Source organism: Tarenaya hassleriana, unplaced genomic scaffold (genome assembly GCF_000463585.1).
Source record: "Tarenaya hassleriana unplaced genomic scaffold, ASM46358v1 Cleome1, whole genome shotgun sequence".
NCBI classification, from domain to species: domain Eukaryota; kingdom Viridiplantae; phylum Streptophyta; class Magnoliopsida; order Brassicales; family Cleomaceae; genus Tarenaya; species Tarenaya hassleriana.
In genome coordinates this window covers 11,454,861-11,473,883 of record NW_010960187.1, presented here as the reverse complement: position 1 = coordinate 11,473,883, position 19,023 = coordinate 11,454,861, and the positions used below count along the sequence as shown (strand labels likewise).

At 37.7% G+C, this 19,023-nt stretch overlaps 5 protein-coding genes across 9 annotated transcripts; 2 read left to right on the top strand and 3 right to left on the bottom strand.

The window, feature by feature from the left end:
• The first annotated feature begins 65 nt into the window (after positions 1-65).
• On the top strand, positions 66-2,940 carry LOC104823648 (two-component response regulator ARR14). 2 transcript variants are annotated; one of them, XM_010555316.1, is made up of 6 exons: positions 66-454; positions 568-720; positions 802-1,203; positions 1,331-1,407; positions 1,680-2,465; positions 2,604-2,940. In XM_010555316.1, the coding sequence occupies exons 1-5, from the start codon at positions 298-300 to the stop codon at positions 2,463-2,465; spliced, it is 1,575 nt and encodes a 524-aa protein (XP_010553618.1). In that variant the 5' UTR covers positions 66-297; the 3' UTR covers positions 2,604-2,940. The 2 variants fall into 2 exon arrangements, with proteins under 2 accessions (XP_010553618.1, XP_010553611.1); XM_010555309.1 differs by having other exon boundaries at positions 1,578-2,465.
• A 2,558-nt stretch (positions 2,941-5,498) lies between these two features.
• LOC104823640 (protein KNATM-like) lies at positions 5,499-6,623 on the top strand. Its single transcript, XM_010555299.1, has 3 exons — positions 5,499-5,672; positions 6,012-6,119; positions 6,274-6,623. The coding sequence occupies exons 1-3, from the start codon at positions 5,514-5,516 to the stop codon at positions 6,400-6,402; spliced, it is 396 nt and encodes a 131-aa protein (XP_010553601.1). The 5' UTR covers positions 5,499-5,513; the 3' UTR covers positions 6,403-6,623.
• Positions 6,624-6,989: 366 nt separating this feature from the next.
• Positions 6,990-8,936, bottom strand: LOC104823632 (vacuolar iron transporter 1). The gene is made up of 4 exons (XM_010555288.1): positions 8,583-8,936; positions 7,943-8,028; positions 7,747-7,861; positions 6,990-7,395 (listed from the first exon to the last, which is right to left on the bottom strand). The coding sequence occupies exons 1-4, from the start codon at positions 8,834-8,836 to the stop codon at positions 7,098-7,100; spliced, it is 753 nt and encodes a 250-aa protein (XP_010553590.1). The 5' UTR covers positions 8,837-8,936; the 3' UTR covers positions 6,990-7,097.
• A 3,003-nt stretch (positions 8,937-11,939) lies between these two features.
• On the bottom strand, positions 11,940-14,900 carry LOC104823611. 3 transcript variants are annotated; one of them, XM_010555266.1, is made up of 4 exons: positions 14,824-14,900; positions 13,134-13,210; positions 12,682-12,921; positions 11,940-12,166 (listed from the first exon to the last, which is right to left on the bottom strand). In XM_010555266.1, the coding sequence occupies exons 2-4, from the start codon at positions 13,191-13,193 to the stop codon at positions 12,032-12,034; spliced, it is 435 nt and encodes a 144-aa protein (XP_010553568.1). In that variant the 5' UTR covers positions 13,194-13,210; positions 14,824-14,900; the 3' UTR covers positions 11,940-12,031. The 3 variants fall into 3 exon arrangements, with proteins under 3 accessions (XP_010553568.1, XP_010553577.1, XP_010553560.1); XM_010555275.1 differs by having other exon boundaries at positions 13,134-13,206; positions 14,824-14,877; XM_010555258.2 differs by lacking the exon at positions 14,824-14,900 and having other exon boundaries at positions 13,134-14,079.
• A 105-nt stretch (positions 14,901-15,005) lies between these two features.
• Positions 15,006-18,351, bottom strand: LOC104823598 (receptor-like kinase TMK3). Of its 2 annotated transcripts, none has more exons than XM_010555246.2 (2): positions 15,806-18,351; positions 15,006-15,699 (listed from the first exon to the last, which is right to left on the bottom strand). In XM_010555246.2, the coding sequence occupies exons 1-2, from the start codon at positions 18,084-18,086 to the stop codon at positions 15,164-15,166; spliced, it is 2,817 nt and encodes a 938-aa protein (XP_010553548.1). In that variant the 5' UTR covers positions 18,087-18,351; the 3' UTR covers positions 15,006-15,163. The 2 variants fall into 2 exon arrangements, with proteins under 2 accessions (XP_010553548.1, XP_010553540.1); XM_010555238.2 differs by having other exon boundaries at positions 15,006-15,705; positions 15,806-18,348.
• Between the last annotated feature and the right edge of the window lie 672 nt (positions 18,352-19,023).

The window sequence follows — 19,023 nt, the reverse complement described above, 5'->3', positions numbered from 1 at the left end:
GCTAGGCATTACTTTTTCCACAGCACAAGGCCCTCAGTCCCTTTCTCAAACCCACTGGAACACTGTACGGTTCAATCATTTCTTCCCCCCCACACCTTCTCCGTGTTCTTCTTCTTCGATCCCATTCCCACCCTTATCCCCCTCCCTCTAGGGTTTTCTTCTCCTTCTCAGATCTCCCCACCTTGCCCTCTCTAAAGTTCTTCCATCTCTCTCTCTCTCTCCGACGTCGATCATGGGCTGAGACCTATTCTTCCGCGTTCGTGATTGTCTTCTTGTCCCCGTTTTTTTTCTCCCGCCATGTCTGGCTTTCACAACGGAGACGGCTGTTCCGGAGGAGCTGCTGCAACAGCTGTCTCCGATCAGTTTCCCGCCGGTTTGAGGGTCCTCGTCGTCGACGACGACGCTTCCTGCTTGAAAATTCTCGAGAAGATGCTTCGCCGGCTCATGTACCAAGGTCCGGTTCCGTCTCAAATCCCCAGACTTTATTACATGGGTTTCCCGAGAATTTGGTGTCGTTGGCTGAGTTGTCTGGTTTTAACATCTGGGGTTAGTTTCGTTTTTTTGCAGTCACCATTTGCTCACAAGCAAATGTTGCTTTGGCTATTCTGAGGGAGATGAAAGGCTGTTTCGATTTGGTTCTGAGCGATGTCCACATGCCCGGCATGGATGGATATAAGCTTCTCGAACAAGTCGGTCTCGAGATGGATCTTCCGGTTATAAGTCAGTAACTTTGCCCTCTTCTTGACGAATTACGTATCTTTATACGGTTTTGCGTGACTGTTCGTTCTCCTGCTTCTGCAGTGATGTCGGCTGATGGGAGAACGAGTACGGTCATGACAGGTATCAACCACGGTGCTTGTGATTATCTGATCAAGCCCATACGTTTGGAAGCGCTTAAGAACATTTGGCAACACGTTGTCCGGAAAAAGTGGAGTATGAACAAGGAGGTTCATCTGTCTGGTGCTTTAGACGACAGAGATCCGTTCAGACAAAGAAACGACAGCCCTGAGAATGCTTTTTCTGCCAGCGATGGTTCGGATGGAAGTTCGAAACATCAGAGGAAGAGAAGTTGTGTTAGAGAAAACGAAGAGGATGACATTGAGAAGGATGATCTTGATTCTGCCTCAAAGAAGCCAAGGGTTGTTTGGTCTGTGGAACTGCATCAGCAGTTTGTCAGTGCCGTAAACCACCTCGGGATTGACAGTAGGATCTTCCTAAATCTTTTAGCACATCAAGGGGATACAATGTTCACTACTTGATAGCTGATTAAGATAGAATACCTTGTGTTAAAACTGTCCCTCCTGACTAGAGTGTTTTGCTTCTGTTTCAGAGGCGGTACCAAAGAGGATTCTCGAGCTGATGAACGTGCCTGGTTTAACCCGAGAAAATGTCGCCAGTCATTTGCAGGTTTGATCTATTCCTCTGGCCCTCAACGACTGCTTTCTTCGTTACAACGAGAATTCGGTTTGGTTCATGACTAGAGTTTCAAGCATTACTTTTGAGCTGTAGGAATCTTGTACATGCCAAGGTTGGCTCTCTAAAGATATTGAATTGCAATTGAAAACTGGGTTTTGCAGAAGTTCAGATTGTATTTGAAGCGATTGAGCGGTGTGGCTCCCCAAAGTAGTGTGTGCAATATTGCGCAGCCTAACCTAAAACTCGGAAGATGTGATATTCAGGCACTGGCTGCCTCTGGACAGATTCATCCGCAAGCATTAGCAGCTCTGTTTGGTCAAACACTCCCAGTAGGCAACCTGCATCAGCCTGCCCTCGTACAACCAACCCTTCCTGGACCCAAGTGCCTTCCCCTTGGACAATCAGTAACTTATGGTCACCCCGTAGCAAAATGCCCCCCTCCTGATGTATCCAAGAATTTCCAGCACTCTGTTCTTCTGGCCAAGGATCATCGAGCCGGATTCGGAGCATGGCTGCCGAACAACCATCTCAGCACAATGGCTTCTGAAAAGCTGAACTTTCAGCAGAACGAGGATTTCCCCGAGGATATGTCCCAAAAATCCAACCCCACGATCAATGTGCAGCCTTCTTGCCTTGTGGTGCCATCTCCATCATCAAACAATTGTTTGGGAGTGACCAATAGTCCTGCTTCTGTCAATCAAACCATTGTCGGATTCACTAATGCTGCAGTGTTCGATCACAGTGTGCTCTCTGCACAACAAGGGCCTCTCTCTCCATGTGTATCATCATCGGCTTGCACGGTAAATACAGACAATAATGTGATGCCAAGGAAGAGGCATCCGGGGTTTGTCCATCGGCTTCCGAGCAGGTTTGCTATAGACGAGATGGAGTGGTCTCTGGACAATTTGGATAATGGAAAAAACTTTGACAGTGAAATAATCATCAAGCAGGAGCTGGGTGTTGACCCCATGAACATTGTAAGGAGCGGCGGCGCTTTGATATTACAGCAGTTTCATTCAAACGAGCTCACGAGTGTTTTCACTAAATAGGTAACCACCATCACTTTTGATATAATATATAAACCAAATTATGCCTTGTGGTTTTGATCTCTTCGTCTGTTTCCATTGTTTGATTATGACGATAAGTTTGGTGGCTGAGCCTGACAGTGCTTGCTTTTGACCCAACAGGTTTCAGACTAAAAAGTCAAAGACTTTGACTTCAATCTTCGTCCTCCTAAATGATATCTGGTTCGTGGTAACTGGAGAACGTAAAAAGTAAAAGAATGTTGTTATTTTACTATGGGTAGAGATTAGGTGTAAAAGCATGGCGTATGTATGTTCCAATTCCCACGTCTTAGGAACAAGAGTTAGTGTTAAGGAATGAGGTCAACTTAAGGGTCCTAATGCTCCAAATGTCTGTGGAGCATCTTCTTCCACGTGTACTTTGTGTCTTTCTTAGGATGTTTATGTTCATCATTCGATTTGGCTATATATATGCTTATACCCCCCAAAAAAATTTACTCAAGTGATGATTTTTTTCAGTTCAAGGGCTAAAAGGGTGATTGTTTCTGAATCACATCGGATATTTTCGTAAGCGGTAATCACATCGGATGTATGTTTATGAATTTTAAACAATAACAAAAAAGCTATAACATTGATAAAGTTTTTTCAAGAAATTTAAAAACACAATATGTGTATATATATATATATATATATATTCACGAACATTAGGGGGATATGGTCTCAAGGGAGAGAGAGACAAATGGCGCCGCTCGGTGACAAGGAAAAGTCATTGACCGATGGTTTGACCGCTAAGTTCTTTTTTTTAAACATTTGATGAGCTGTCGGAAATTGTAGCTTCATCTACGTCCAGTCTCTTCTTTTGTCTGCTTTCACAACCACATGTAATTTCAACCTCTTTTTTTTTTTTTTCATTTTCGTAAAAAAAAACAGTTTTTTTATCTTATAGTGCATTAAATAGTTCAATTTTATCATAAAAAAAAAAACAGTTTTGAGTATCACACGTGAAAGACTTCCAATACCCTTTTTATGCATTCGAATTTGACATTTTTTATGGAAACACAAATTCTATTACAACACCACATGCAAATGAATTTTTTTTGTTTTTTTTTATAATCCGAAAATTCACCGTGTCTTTGACCCGACTATATCTTTCAAAAGATCGAAGAAATTCATATAAATATCCCTCTCCACATTTGAGTTTGAACACAGGATGAAAACATGCTATCTGTAAACATTTTTTTTTAGAGATTCATGTCGTGTGGGTGGGGGAGGGGCTTGGAACTGTATAAAAAGAGTGAGTGGAAACGCAGAGGAGTAAAGAGTGAGAGGTCGTTATCGGAGAAGGCAATAATAATAATAATAATAATAATAATAATAATAGTAAAAGGGTGATGGTTCTATTTCTGGCAAATTCATCACTCATTAAAATTGGAGCTGTCACATTTACAAAACAGTTTTCTTCCTATTTAAGATCTTCTACTATGCAACTTGTGATTCCTTTTCTTCCTTCTTTTGCTTTTCTCCCACCAATATTCTCTCTCTTCATCATCATCCTTAGGATGGGGTTTGTTTCCATTTATTCGGTTAGGATAGGATCAAATTAGATTCAGTTATTTTGGATTTTAAATATTTACAATTCAACGATTCTTTAATTTTAATCGGTTTGGTTCGATTCAGTTTAATCCGATTATATCAAATTAAAATTATAACCAAATTATATAATCAAATAAAAATTCGGTTCGGTAATAATATATAATAGATGAAATAAATTTTAAAGCATTATTGAAGAAAAAAATTAGAAGCCTCACTTTAGTTGTATATCATATTTATAAAATAATCTCATTACGCTAATTTCTATACATATATAACATATACGATATATTAATCAACAATATATAGATGGACAACCGGTTATATTCAGTTATTCAGTTACGGTTAAATCCGGTTCGATTTATTTGGTTTATGTTTAATAAGGTTCAATTATTTCGAATTTTTTAAAAAATTACAATCAAACGGTAATTTAACTTTAATCTGGATAAAAATCGGTCAAGTTGGGTTCGGTTTTCAAATAACCGAACCGTTTGTTCATCCCTTAACCACCATATATATATATATATATATATATATATATACACATTCGTAATTACATGTCTTGAGAGGCTTTTTTTCGTTGTTGTTGTGTATTGTGCACTTCGAGGAGAGAAGGAAAATGATGAAACAAGGAAGGAGAAGTTCCTTTCTTTCTGAGATGTTGAAGCTACAGAGACAATGTAAATAAAACATTTTTTTTTATAATAAATAAAAAAAATAAAAGGCTTTTTCGTTTTGTGCGTCTTCTAATTCTATTTATTGACAGTCTGACTCAGATTGCTTTCGTAAGCAATACCCCATGCTTCACCATTTTCTTCCATCTTCATCTCTCTCTGTCTCTACTGTTCGTCCACGTCGCTACGTGTCGCTCTATATATATATATATATATATATATATATATGTATGTATATATCATGCATATAATACCTCAAACCCTTTGATGGATAATTCAAATATAAGGGAATATAGTTAATGGTCAATTAATTATCTAATCGAATTTGTTAATATATACGGGCCAAAATTTTCGCATATGTGAAAGGCCAATACGAAACGAATAAAGTAGTGTCTTGAAAAAACCCACAACACAGATGTTTTTTATATTTTAATCGACGAAGCTATAGATTCTCTCCGAGATATTTGTATGTTTTATTAAATAAATTATTGATAATTCGTACGCCTGAGCTGTCTTCTATATGTAATAGGCATGTGCTGTAAGTATTTTGATGGTCCTAATATTTATATGTCCCAAGGGACGTGAAAATAATGTTTCTAATTGACTAGTAGTACATGCACACACACACACACACATATATATATATATATAGTAGACTGACAGTACAGTCATTGACCGACAAAAAGACCGAAACTAAACTTAAAAACCCTAGATTTAATCACATATATAGTATGTGTATGTGTGTCTATATATATATATATATATATATATATGCAAACACATAGTAGTGTTTGTGTGAGACAAGAAACACATGGAGGAGAAGGGAGATGAGAGAAACTCTATGAAAAGTGTGAAGAAAGAACTTCAGAATGCAAAAGAAGAAGAAGAAGAAGTGGAAGTCCTTAAGAAGAGAATCTCAAGCCATCCTTTGTATGGGCTTCTCCTCGAGGAACATCTCAACTGTTTAAAGGTCCTCTCTCTCTCTCTCTCTCTCTCTCTCTCTCTCCAGAGAAATGAACATGTAGCAGCCATTACGACAATGGAATGTGTTTCATCTAATCATCAGGTCAAATATATATTACAAGACTACAAATATATAAACCTATCTGTTTCTTGTTTTACATTTCAGTTCCTTGACAGTGTAAAATGGATGATAACAATGATGGTGCAGTAATTAAACTCGAAAGAAGCCATAAATAACCAAATTAAAAGATATATAAAACGGACTAAATAATTTAATTCGTAAACCTAATGGGTCCTTTTATTCGAACTATATATATATATATATATATACATACACACACGGCAGGTTTGCTCAGGCGACGACCCACCAGAGATAGAAACAGAAGAAGCAATAACGCTCCTTGACAAAGCCACTCCCCGCCCAGATTCATCCCCTCACCTCGATCTTTTCATGGTTCTCCTTCTCCTCCTTTTTTTTTTTCCCGTTATTTCGCTCTTTCAAAATATTGTTTTTTATATTAAAGAACGTTATTTCATATAACAAAAAAAATATAAGAACTTATGGATATATATATATATATATATATATGTATATGTAAAACGTACAGGAAGCTTATTGTGCGGCTCTACGGGAGCTGAAGGAAGCGATGGAGAAGCCTCTCCAAGAAACGGACCGTTTCGTTGGATCCATGTACTCTCAGCTAAACGACATCGTTCGATCTTCCCCCCACCCGTAAAAACCCACACAGACACAACCCGTGGAAACTATACGCATCTGCCCCTCCGTTTCCGTAGCCGGAGATGCTCACGAGTCGAACCGTGAACGTGTTGGAATTAATTACCAGTATGCCCTTCTGTATCTCATGTGTCGTTTGTTCTCTCTTTTCTTCCCATCCATCTATCCATTCCATATATATATGACAGCGTATGTGAATAGATTCTGTCTTCATTATCCTTATTTTGAATATATATATATGGCTACGTACTCAAATGCGAGATTCAGAGATAAATAATTTGCGAGGTAATAACGTTACAAATTACAAATTAAAAAGACCACACACACACACATACATATATATATATAGGCTGACTAACTAGCTAGAATCTAAACTAGCATTGATATTTATATTTTATCGTTTAATTTTGATTTAGATATCCCAGATTGGTCAATCAGTTGATTGGATTTTGATGTTTTGTTTTGTATACTATACTAATCTCTATTTATTTCTATAATATTTTTTTCTTTATTTAGATATCTCTTGCATATATTTAAACTATAGTGATTGAGACACATTAATGTTGAGATATGAAGAGAGTATAGGAATGATATATTCCAATATTAGGAAACAAGCAAGGAAATATGTCCAGCTTTTTTATTCATTCGATGTTAGAAAGAGTACAGAAGATTAAAGATGCATGTGGTGATATGACATTAATGCCGAACGACCTTGGCCAGACCAAAGGCCGCGGCCGAGGCGATGGCACCTATAAAGGCGGTCTGAAATGCGCTTCTGAAGGGTTGGCTGCCGGTGAAACGGCCCTTTCCGTAGCCGAAGACAAGCAGAGCCACCAACGTTATGACCACCGACGCGACCACTGCCTCCGTGGCTCGTGCCACGAACATGTACGGGAACAGCGGTACGACACCGCCTACCACGTAGGCGATTGCGATTGTGAACGCGCTCTGAAACGCTCTTTGTGGATCGGGTTTCTCCAGTCCCAGTTCGAATCTGCACGTCACAGTGTTGAATAACCGACGAGGGAAAATAGATTAATAATGCGTTTAATCTTGAATTTATAAATGGGTTGGCGTGCATGAAATGGTTACAAATGAAAATTTTCATTCAATGTCGTGTAAAGTGAATTTGGACCGTATAGAATCTTGCTCACACCTGGAAAGTACGAGCTCAGCTTTTGCACTTCGACTTTTCTATAATTCATTAAACTTTCTTGTTATATTAATTATTATTATATATATATACACATGCATGTGTGGTCCAATTTGTTTGAAGGAAATATTTATATTTTCTTTTTATAATCAAAGACCAAAGAGAGAATATAATCAAGGGCGAGGGAGTAACCTCATCATGAAATCAAGCCAGGCTCGAGGGTTCATTCGGAGGGCGTTGACAATAGGTGCATATTCATGTGGCTCTATCCCGTAATTAGCCAAAATCTCTGCCACCTCGGCCGCTTCTGCAATAATAATATTTTTTTAATTTGTGTTATAATTAATTCGCATAGTTCGACGGCTAGGATCGAGTCAAATGGTCAAACCTGTATCAGGAACGGTGAGGATCTCTTCCTGTTCTCTTTTCAGCTCCCTCGCATAGTGTTCCGCTTCGCTTTTGGCCGCCAAGTACCTCAATTATAATAATACGGGTTCACGGTCGTAATTTCAATTTATGTATTAAACACGAACCGGTATCAAGGTTTTGATTTCATGAATATTTAATTAATTGGATTCCGCTCTATAAAAAAAAAAAGGCCAGACTTGTTTCACGTTATTTATGATGTTTCTTTTCTTTTTTTTTTAGCAATACAAATTATAAGTTTGCATATTAATTAAAACTATCTACTTATAAAATATATTTGCATAAAAGAAGATGTCATCTCTATGTAAAAAAAAAAGTCAGCTTCAAGATGATGAATAACTTTATTTATACTCATTTTTTCTTATGGCTAATAAAATAAATTTCCATGCAAAAACGTTTTCACGCGGAATACTGTAAATACACACGAATATATATATATGCATGTATTGCATGTCGGGTTTTGAGTTGCAAATAATTAAGCTCGCATAGTTGAATGAACAGAACCGGTTCGATTACGTAAAAACATAACATTAACTACGTGATTAACAACTCACATAACAAATAAAAAAGGGGTAAAATATATATACAACAAAAGAAATCCCCCGCCGAGACCCATGGAGATGGCACCGGCGGCGACCTCGGCGAAGCCGGCGGTGAGGACGATGGAAGAGGAGGCGTTGACGCCGGAGAGACCGGCGGCAAGGGCGAAGGGAACCGTCAGACCGTCGGAGACTCCTATGATGACGTCACGCACGACGTCACCGGCCGTGAAGTGTTTCTCCTTGTGGCTGTCGAGAAGTGTTTGCTTCTCCGGCTCGATCGTGATGATCCTCGTGTTCCCCTCCCACATCGACATTCTCTCTCTGCTTTTTTTTGGGAAATGTTATTTATTTTTCCAATTTCTAGGGTTAGTACTAACTGAGCCAGGTGAAAGCGGGAAAGCCTAAAGGCATATATTATACAATACACGAACAACGAGGGGAATATCAAAGGCACGACGCCGTATATATACTTTAATAAATCTCTCACCCTCATCGAAGAATGACTTTATATACGCATATATATACATATATATATTAGGTCTTCCATATGTCGGCACATACCATTTTTATATATGCGTACGCATCATAAGTTGGTTCATGAAGAAACGAATGAAGTTTACATTAATGAAAATTTTACTCACTCCGTTTGTTTCAAAATAAATGTTGTTTTAGATTTTGTCAAAATTTAAAAAAAAAACATATAAACCCTTATTAAACAATATTTATATTAACATTCTATTGAAGTTAAATAGTTTTTATTAAAGATAAAATCAAAAACTTTATTAAAAATCACTAAAAAACGATATCTATTTAGTAAAAAAAAATTTAGAACGTCATATATTTTAAATTGGCGGATTGGCGGTGAGAGATGTATATATATATATATATATATATATATATATATATATATATATATTATAGTGACATACTGAATTGATTTATTTTTTACACATTCAGGAATAACATGGACTACACCTGAGAATCGGTCCAACTTAGGATAGTGTGTGTGGATTTAGTGTTTGGATTGGATGCGTATCTTAGAATAAAATTGGGGCAACAGACAAGGCCCGAGAGTTCGACCTAGCCAGATAAGATGCGCGTGTCTGCCGCATGCCCCTCTCCACGACATGACGCCACGTCAGCTTAGGCATCCACTCTCATTTTCGTTTTTCTTTAAAAAAAAAATTAATTTTAAAATCTCAAAAATACGGGAGAAAAGAAAGCTACTAATCCTAAATTTCTGCAAAAGAATAACGCGTGAGAAAAAGCATATCGCGTTACGAAGATAACACCATACGCAAACCCCCAATTCATACCGACCAATATATTTTTTTTATATTTATCCACTTCAAATTATAAGATAGATTTATTACATTTAATTTTTTTTTTTATCGATCCGTTCCTCAAATTTTATACCTTTGGCATAGACAGCATACCAACCACACCCTACAACCAAAATTACAACCACTTTAGCGACTAATATTTTCCCCCCTTTCGCTTTTAGAAAACCAAGTTCATTTGTCGTATAACGTACAATTTTGCTTTTATACGGTGTACAATTTAAATCAGTTACATTACACGCACAATGATCGGAACGAATTATAATTAAAAAAATCGCGTTATAAAGTATCATCCAATAAGTGCAAAACCACGTGTGATATTATACAAGTGCAAACAGTTCAATTTGGAACTAAATATAATGTCAAAAGTACTCCCACTTTTTTTTTTTTCATTTTCTGTTCAACAATACAAAATCTTTTTCAGGGGAACATGACAATATGACATGACGGAGTGTTTCCAGCATTTGTCTTTTTGTTTTTTATATAAAAAATTATAATAAATGTTTCTGGGTCTGACCAGTCCGAGATTCATTACATAAAATGGGCTTCTATGAAATCGGTCTTATTATGAGTTAAAGTTTTATAGCCCACAAGAAGCTGCGTAACTCGATTAATAATTTAAACCGGAACAAATGTCATTATAATGAACAAAATCTGATGCACATCAACTATATTTATTACTCTTTAAACATCTTACTCTATCCGTTTCAAAATATTTGCAGTTTTAAGTTATTTTCCATGTTTCAAAATATTTGTCATTTTATATTTTCAAAATATTTTTTTACAATAGTTTCCAATTTTATTCCTATCAAATTTCAATAAATTATTAATGATATTATTATTTTTTATCATTAAATAATGGTATATGTGACTTTTTTATCTCTTTTTAAAAAAATATGAAATAATGTAAAACAATAATTATTTTTGGAAAATACAAATATAAATGGCTTTAAATGCATATTAAATGAAAAACAAAAACCAATGGATGGAAAGTTCAAAACAAAGGAGACCGACGGGAAATATATTTTCTTTTTCGTAATCTCTCAAGTGATCTGAAAGAAAAAGAACACAGCAGATTCTCCGGTGAATCATCGGAAACATCTGTGAGGGACGACGACGACGGCGAACACGAAAGTCTCTCCTCCAAACTTCCTTTTGGAGTGGAAGGTTCCCTTTCGTCTCGGATGTTATGTACATTCTCCTCATTAGCACAGTCTAAGATCTTGTCGGGTAATTGATACCCATGTTTCATCGAAAGCCCCCTCCTCATCTGCAAAACAATTTTTTTTTTAAAAAAAAAAAATTCAAAATTATGCGACTCAATAATAAAAATATTAGATTTCCTCATACCAAAAAAAAAAAAAAAAATATTAGATTTCCCACGACGAAGTTAAATGTTAGAAATGCATATGTAATAGGGGTGGGCGAACGGTCGGTTACGGATTAATCGGTTACGGTTATTTCGGGTTCGGTTATTTCGGGTTATTAAAACTCATAACCAAACGGTTAATTAATTTTATTCGGTTCGGTTCGGTTCGGTTTCAGTTCGGTTCGGTTCGGTTTTGTCTATTTAAAACTATAACCAAACTATAACCAAATAAATATTTCGGTTCGGTTCGGTTATAATATTTAAAAAATCAATTCATTTATAATTAAAAATATTCAAATAAAATATAATATAAAATATTATCATAATTATTTTAACATATAAAATAATAATATCTAAATTTATATTTTGATATAAAACTATTAAATAAATAAAGATCGTTTTTTTCTAATGTTTATATCAGACAAACTTTAAAAATAATAATAACAATGATAAAATGCGTTTAAAATATAATAAAACAATGATCAAATCAAGAATATAAACATTCATATATGTATATAAATATATATAAATGACGATATATAAACGGTTCGGTTCGGTTCGGGTTCGGTTAATTCGGTTTATAAAAATTTATAACCAAACGGTTAATAATTTTTAATCGGTTCGGTTCGGTTCGGGTTCGGTTATTTCAGGTTTTAAAAAATCATAACCAAACAGTTATTTAATTTTATTCGGTTCGGTTCAGTTCGGGTATATATCGGTCGGTTCGGTTAATAACCGAAATACCCGAACCGAATGCCCACCCCTAATATGTAACCTTGCAGGAGATGGAACAGAATCGATTAGGAATGTCTTGAATGTATCTTCGACATGTCTCGCATGAAGCTCCGTTCTTGGATTTGGTCGAGGGCTTCGCATCTTTTGCTTGTGGCCTCGGATTCAAATGTATTGCCTTTTTCCCCGTTTATTTTGTATGCCTTCCATTTTCACAATAACAATGATCTTATATTAGTATATTAATTTAATATTAGAGAAAATCTTATACTAGTATTTAAGTTCAATTCATTTTTTATGCCAGAAAATTGTAATCTAATTGATACATCACTATTAAAATCGGGGTTTTTAATTGTCATTCATTTTGGGACTTTGATATCCATTTATAACATTTTAATATTGGAGTTATATATTTGAAATATTTCAACTCTTGAGATATCAATTATAAAAAAATATAAAAGTTTTAAGTATTTATTTAGTATATTTTACAAAATCGAATATTTATACAACATTTTCTCTAATATTATGAATTCAATAGTATGATCAAATGCGTATGTCATCACAACAACAAACTGAACACAAATGTCCGAACGGCTCGACGACCGCTATACTGCCAAACAAATCACAAGATTCCTTTTTTTTTTCTTTTCAAAAATCAGATTTTTTTTTGTTGATAAGCAAAATATACAGAATCGAAAGAAAAGGAAGGACCTTCTACCTGAATTTGGGAGCAATCGAAGTGAGGTTGAAAGTCGAGAAGACGAAGAACGTATTGGTAAACGTATTTGCAGATCTGAAGACGGCGATGAAGAAGGTGAGAATCGGCGCAATGTCTGCAGGTTCCGACACGACAGTCTATGCAAAACACGTTCTTCCTAAGACACCGATGTTCTCCACAGTCCCCGAAGAACTCCGTGCTCAGCAGTTTCTCCATCCATTTCTCCGTTTTCCCTCCATCCTACGGAACGAAATCAATACAAACTCGGGGTTTTTTTTTCTTCTCACAGCGATTAGAGATTATCACAAACGGGGTATTTTCTGATTCAGATGAACTCTAGAAACTAGAACGCATCGTATTGAAATCTGGGTTATACGGAGAAATGAGATGGTTGGGATTCCTGGGCAGACACCAAATCTTTGATGAATGAATTGGAGAGGTTGAAAACTCACCAGGGCTCGAACCAGATTCATCTGGGTATGAAGAAATGGACTTTCTTTGATTGATCCCATGGATAAATCTTCTCTTTCTTGAGCGAAAACCAGACGAAGAAGAAAAAGTTTAGGGTTCTTGAAGAAGAAAAGAGAAGTGAGGAGCATTGTAATGTGAATAAATAACAGTGGCAAGGCGATACAGTAAATGCAATTAGGAATGTTTAAATTGATTAAATATAATGTGTAAATTATGAATAGAAAAGGGGAAAAAAATTAACCTTTGATTATGGAGAAATAAAAAAAAGGCAACACCGAAAAGTCCAAAGAGTTTTGTTCAATACTATCTGTCACCCTTTTATGTTTGAAATGTATAAAAGATTATGCCAGTAATTTTACCATTCTTTTTCATCTTACAACATTTATTTTGAAAATGTTCGAATCTTCTTTTATATAACTATCAACCAATTAACAGAGTTAAACAAACTATACTGCGGATGTCAAACCAACTAACTCGGACCAGATCGGACCAATTCGTTCCGAACCAACTTATTTTTAGTCCAATCTTTAAATTCGTTCTTATTTAGATCGATAAATTCAAGACTCAGACCACATCGTTCGAGTTTGCGAACCAGTGAGCCAGCTTGTATGTTCGCCGAACTGACTCTTCATGAGTCGAACTCGTGGCAAATTAGCTTGTTCGACTCATTTTTTTTCGGGTTCAAAATTTCTCAATCCAAATAAAAAAAAATATGGATCGACCAGCAAACTAACTCATGAACCATTTTGACATCCTAAATTACACATGCATTTTGTGTATCAAACAAAATATTATATATATATATATGTTACAATAATATGGCTGAGTAGACATAATTTGACTTTGAGATGTGAAAGGCTGTCTTTTAATTTATATTGTGAAGTTGAGGGAAAAAGGTGAGCTGAAACTTCCTATATTTACTCCGAAATTTCCAAGACAATTTCGCTTTACTTTTGTTTTTTAGTTTATTAACGTTTTGTCGATTTCAATGCGATCCATCATACTCATTGTTTTCTATGTTTCAAAATATTTGTCATTCTACATTTTCAAGACATTTTTTACAATAGTTTACCATTTTATCCTTATTAAATTTTAATAAATTATTAATGATAACATTATTTTTATCATTAAATAAAGGTATATATGACTTTTTCTCTATTTTCTTAAAAAAATATGAAATAACCTAAAATAACAATTATTTTGAAACGTAAGGAGTATCATATATTCCTTTTTTTATGTAAGAAATAAAATATTTTATCGTGCAAGAAAAAGAACGTAACAAAATTGAAAACGTATTACATGTTCATGATTTTAATTCTTTATAATTATTTCAAACCATCTCTTCTCAAACATCCCCCTAAGCTGAATGAATTTTTAGAGTTTTTGGAATCCAAAAACAAAAAAAAAATAAAAATAAAAAATTTTGATTTTTTAAAAAATACAAAAAAAACTATTTCAGTAAAAAAAAATCAACTAAAAACTAAAAACTACATTTTTTGAATTTACAAATATTACAAAAGTCAAAAGCCAAAAACCAAAAATCAAAAACTAAAATCAAATACTCAAAATAAAAATCAAAAACCAAAAACTAAAACTAAATACTCAGAATAAAAACGATCACCATTCAAAATTCAAAAACTAAATCTAAAAGGAACGTGGATTCATATATACCTAAGAGACCACCTTATAAATGGGCTGATTCTGTAAAGGAAGTCCTTATTGGGCTTCCCACGTAAAAACCCACCGTGTCAGGCTTATGTCGGTGCATCAAACTGTGTGCCGTTTTTTTGTTAGATAAACGTCATGAACATGCTGGTATAAGAAAACAGAAGAAACCAGAGGAGCTTGCCATCGCTACACAAGAAGGTTTCATTGCACAACACAGCAAGAAAAAGTAACCACACTACAGCAAAAAGCATGCAAGAAACATGAAAATAATCATACGTATATATATATATAGAGAGAGAGATAGATATTTATATATAACATTCCAAATCTTGTTCTAGATTTCTCACCGTCCATCGAAGGAGGCGAAGGAATCGGCAAAACCAGAAGGCCTGGTAGGGATACTGGTCTGAGAATTGTCGTTGCTTCCGTAAACAGAAGAAGAAGAGGCCGAGTCCTCCGCATTGGTGATTCCTTCAAAGGCCTGCCACTTCTTCACCACCTGAGTCAACGGCATGTCGTAGTCTATGCCGTACATGTCATCTGGGTCAGGTTCCGAGGGCTTCCACTGTTCCACGAGCGAGGACAGGACGTTCACCACGTGGCCCATGTCTGGACGCTGGTATGGCTCCCGGGCACAGCAGTGACCAGCCAGCTCAGAGACCTTGCCGACGCTGGAGAGGGTGTCCTGGTCGAGGTCGATGGCCGGGTCAACCGCCTTATTGAACGAGTCTTGGTCTTTGCCGTTGTGAATCCGTCTGAACCACGTGACCAGATGCATGCTGTCTTCTGGCTGCGTCTCGTCCAGGGCTTTTCTCCCGGTTATCAGCTCCATCAGTATCACCCCGAAGCTAAATATGTCTACTTTCGTCGTTACTCTTCCTGTCACTGCCAAATTAACAGATAAAATTTTCGCTGCCAAACTACACAAAAAGCTTTTACCTTCAGGCAGTAGACTACATTCATCAAGAAGAGCATATAAACAAACCTGCGTATTCCGGGGCGAGATATCCGAAAGTCCCAGCGAGTCGGGTCTCGATTGAATGTTTCCCGTCAGGGGCAAGACGGACTAACCCAAAGTCAGAAACTTTGGCACGCATATCGTCCCCGAGAAGAATGTTTGAAGGCTTGAGATCCCTATGTATGAAGCTCTGGTGAGCGAGAGTGTGCAAATACTCAACCCCACGAGCCACGTCCAGGGCAATCGATAATCTTCTCGTCCATTCGAGCGGTTTCAGCCCTTCTTCCTCCCAATGGAACAAATGCTGGCTGAGAGTCCCCTGAGGCATGTACTCATAGACGAGAAGCCTCTCATTCCCGTCGAGACAGTAGCCGAGCAGCGCAACCAGGTGACGGTGACGCACTTTGGTCAGGACAGCGATCTCAGACTTGAACTCAGCCAGACCCTTGTCACTCACAACCGATGACTCCATCCTTTTCACGGCTATCTTTGTTCCGTCATGAAGTTCGCCTCTGTATACCGTCCCAAACCCACCTTTTCCGAGAATGTTCTCCTCGCTGAAGTTGTTCGTCACATTCCTCAGGACATGGATGGATATAACCATGTTACCGGCCTCCGCAATGTGGATATCACTCGGCCCACTACTCGTATGACTGTAACAGCTCTCACTCCCGCCACCGTTAAGACTGGAAGCTGCAATTGTGAGCTTAACGGCAGCTTGGTCACCTGAGTGATGGGGATGAATCACCACATTGGCTGGGCTCTGAACTCTGGCGGGCCGTTTCCATTTCGTGGCATAGAGGCATACCCCCAATCCGACCAGACAGAACGCACCAATGACTCCGACTACAGAACCAATGATCTTGACAGTGGTGGACTCCCCAGAAGAAGAACCATTGCCACGGTTTCCAGAGCCTTTGTCATCGGGCGAAGCTCCAGAACTGCCAGACGGGCTCTTCCCGATTTTGCTGTTCCCTTCAATCCGCAAAGCCACATTTTGCCTAAACTTCGGTAATGCACCATCAAGATTGTTGTTTGATACATCGAGCGTTCTAAGCTTAGGCAATGTAGTGAGTTCAGCCGGTATAGAACCCGTGAGTGCGTTATTAGCGAGAATGATGGTTTCTAGAGACACAAGCTTGGCAAAATTCGGGCTTATTGTTCCTGAGAGACCCCCTCTCCCGAAATTGATTACCGTTATGTTACTTCCCGAACAAGTAACCCCCGACCAGCCACTGCACGGATCATTCCCTTTCCAATTCGATGCAAATCTCGCTGGATAGCCAAATGCCTCAACTATAGACAGCAAAATATCGACTCGGGGATCACAAGCAACAGTAGAATCATCCGAACAGAAACTATTGGTCCTGGGGGCCATATCAACTTGAACTCCATTGGAAAACCTCGGGGCTCGTCCTTGGAACATATTATTGGTTAAATTCACAACACTAAGAGAAGGCAAATTGACGAGGCTCTGCGGGACAATACCGGTGAGTTCATTGTCTCTTACGCTGAAGATACTTAGAACTTGCAGACCGGAGAGATCTGGAATCGGACCGGAGAAACTGTTTCCGTGCAACCAAACCTCAGTTAACGACGTCATGTTCTGCAAAACTGAGATCGAGCCGTTTAGCTTCCCCGTGCTTTGTTGCCCATTCAGCCAGAGAGACTGGAACGAAGAGGTTGCAAAACTCGCCGGCAATTCGCCCTCGAGATAATTGAAAGATAAATGGAGTCTCGCCAAGCTAATGTGCGTTTGGCCGCCTAGGAAATCTGGAATTTTCCCGGAAATGCTGCAATTGATAAGGGAAAGCTCTTGCAGGGACGGCGCATCCTTGATACTGTCGGGAATTACCGACGAAGATAACGGGTTGTTGTCGAGATACACGCCCTGAAGCGAAGTCATACCTGTGAAGAGATCCTTAGGGACCGAAGTGAACTGGTTGTTGTGAAGATTCAGCCTCTGCAACTGCGACAGACCCGAAAGATCCGGAATCGGACCCGACAACTGATTTTGGAAGAGCTCAAGCACAGTAAGGGCAGTGAGATTCTTAAGATCGGGAGGAAGAGTCCCACGAATCCCTTTGCTCTTGAGCTGAATTCGCGTGACCCGACTGCTGTCATCGCATTGAACAGAGGTCCATCTGCACGGGTTCGGGTCGGACCAATCGACATCGGAGGTGAGCTTCAGACTCGATTTGAGAGCTTGCATGGAGGAAGCATCGGGGCTAGACTGCGAAACGGCGAAATCAGCGAAATCCACTACAAAGACGAACAAACAGAGAATACCCAGATGGGGTTTCTTCATTTTCCCTGGAAAACTCTCGGGAAATCAGCGAGAAAGTAAAGGAAACCCGGTCAAGCAGTCGTCGCTCCACTGAAATTTCACTAGGGTTTTACGGGGGCATTGATGAAAAAGCTTCAAGAGACCAGATTTTTCAACGAGAGATTTAAGAAAGTGAAGAAAATTGGGAGATCGAGGCGGCGGATATCGAGGAAACAAATAGGGAATGTGGAGAGAAAGGTAGGGATATTTATTATGCTTTCTCCCCTTCTTTTTTTTTTGGAAGACGAATGAACCAGAATGAATGAAATGAATAGAGAGTGAGACGGGAAGGACAAGATGAGGGTATAAGTGTCATTTCGCCCGCGTGTGCTGTCTGATTTTTGTCTTTTTTTGTTCCATTTCTAGGAAGTACAGTTGGCACATGCAAGAAGTGGAGCCCACAGAAAAATTAAAAAAAAAAGGGGAAATCATAATCCGTAATGTGTATGTATGTATATGGTATCTGATTTAATTGTGCAATGATGGGCTCCTAGATCTCTATATAAATGTATTTTCAGCTTTGTTACTGTGCTAATAACTTGGATTTTCCTTCTCATTGTTTTATATAATTGTTATGGACCCATTTTCCTTTTTTTTTGTGTAAAATAATTGCTTGCGAGAGCCAATAAAACAATTTCTTGTATTAAATACACTTTTTCCTACAATCGAAGATGGTAAATGCTAATATCCGTGAGAACATTTCTCTCTTTTTTTTTTCCGTAAATATTTTTAATATAAAAAGCCATTCCGTGACTCTGACGGTGGTATGTTTGTTCATTGGTTGGATCAAATGAATAAATGACATCATACGGTCGAAACAAATGTAAATAAATAAATCAGCACGAATAGAATATAAGGATGACGCTTGAAGATTCATAATTATGTTTGTTTTATACGTTGATGATTTGTCCGTTCCATG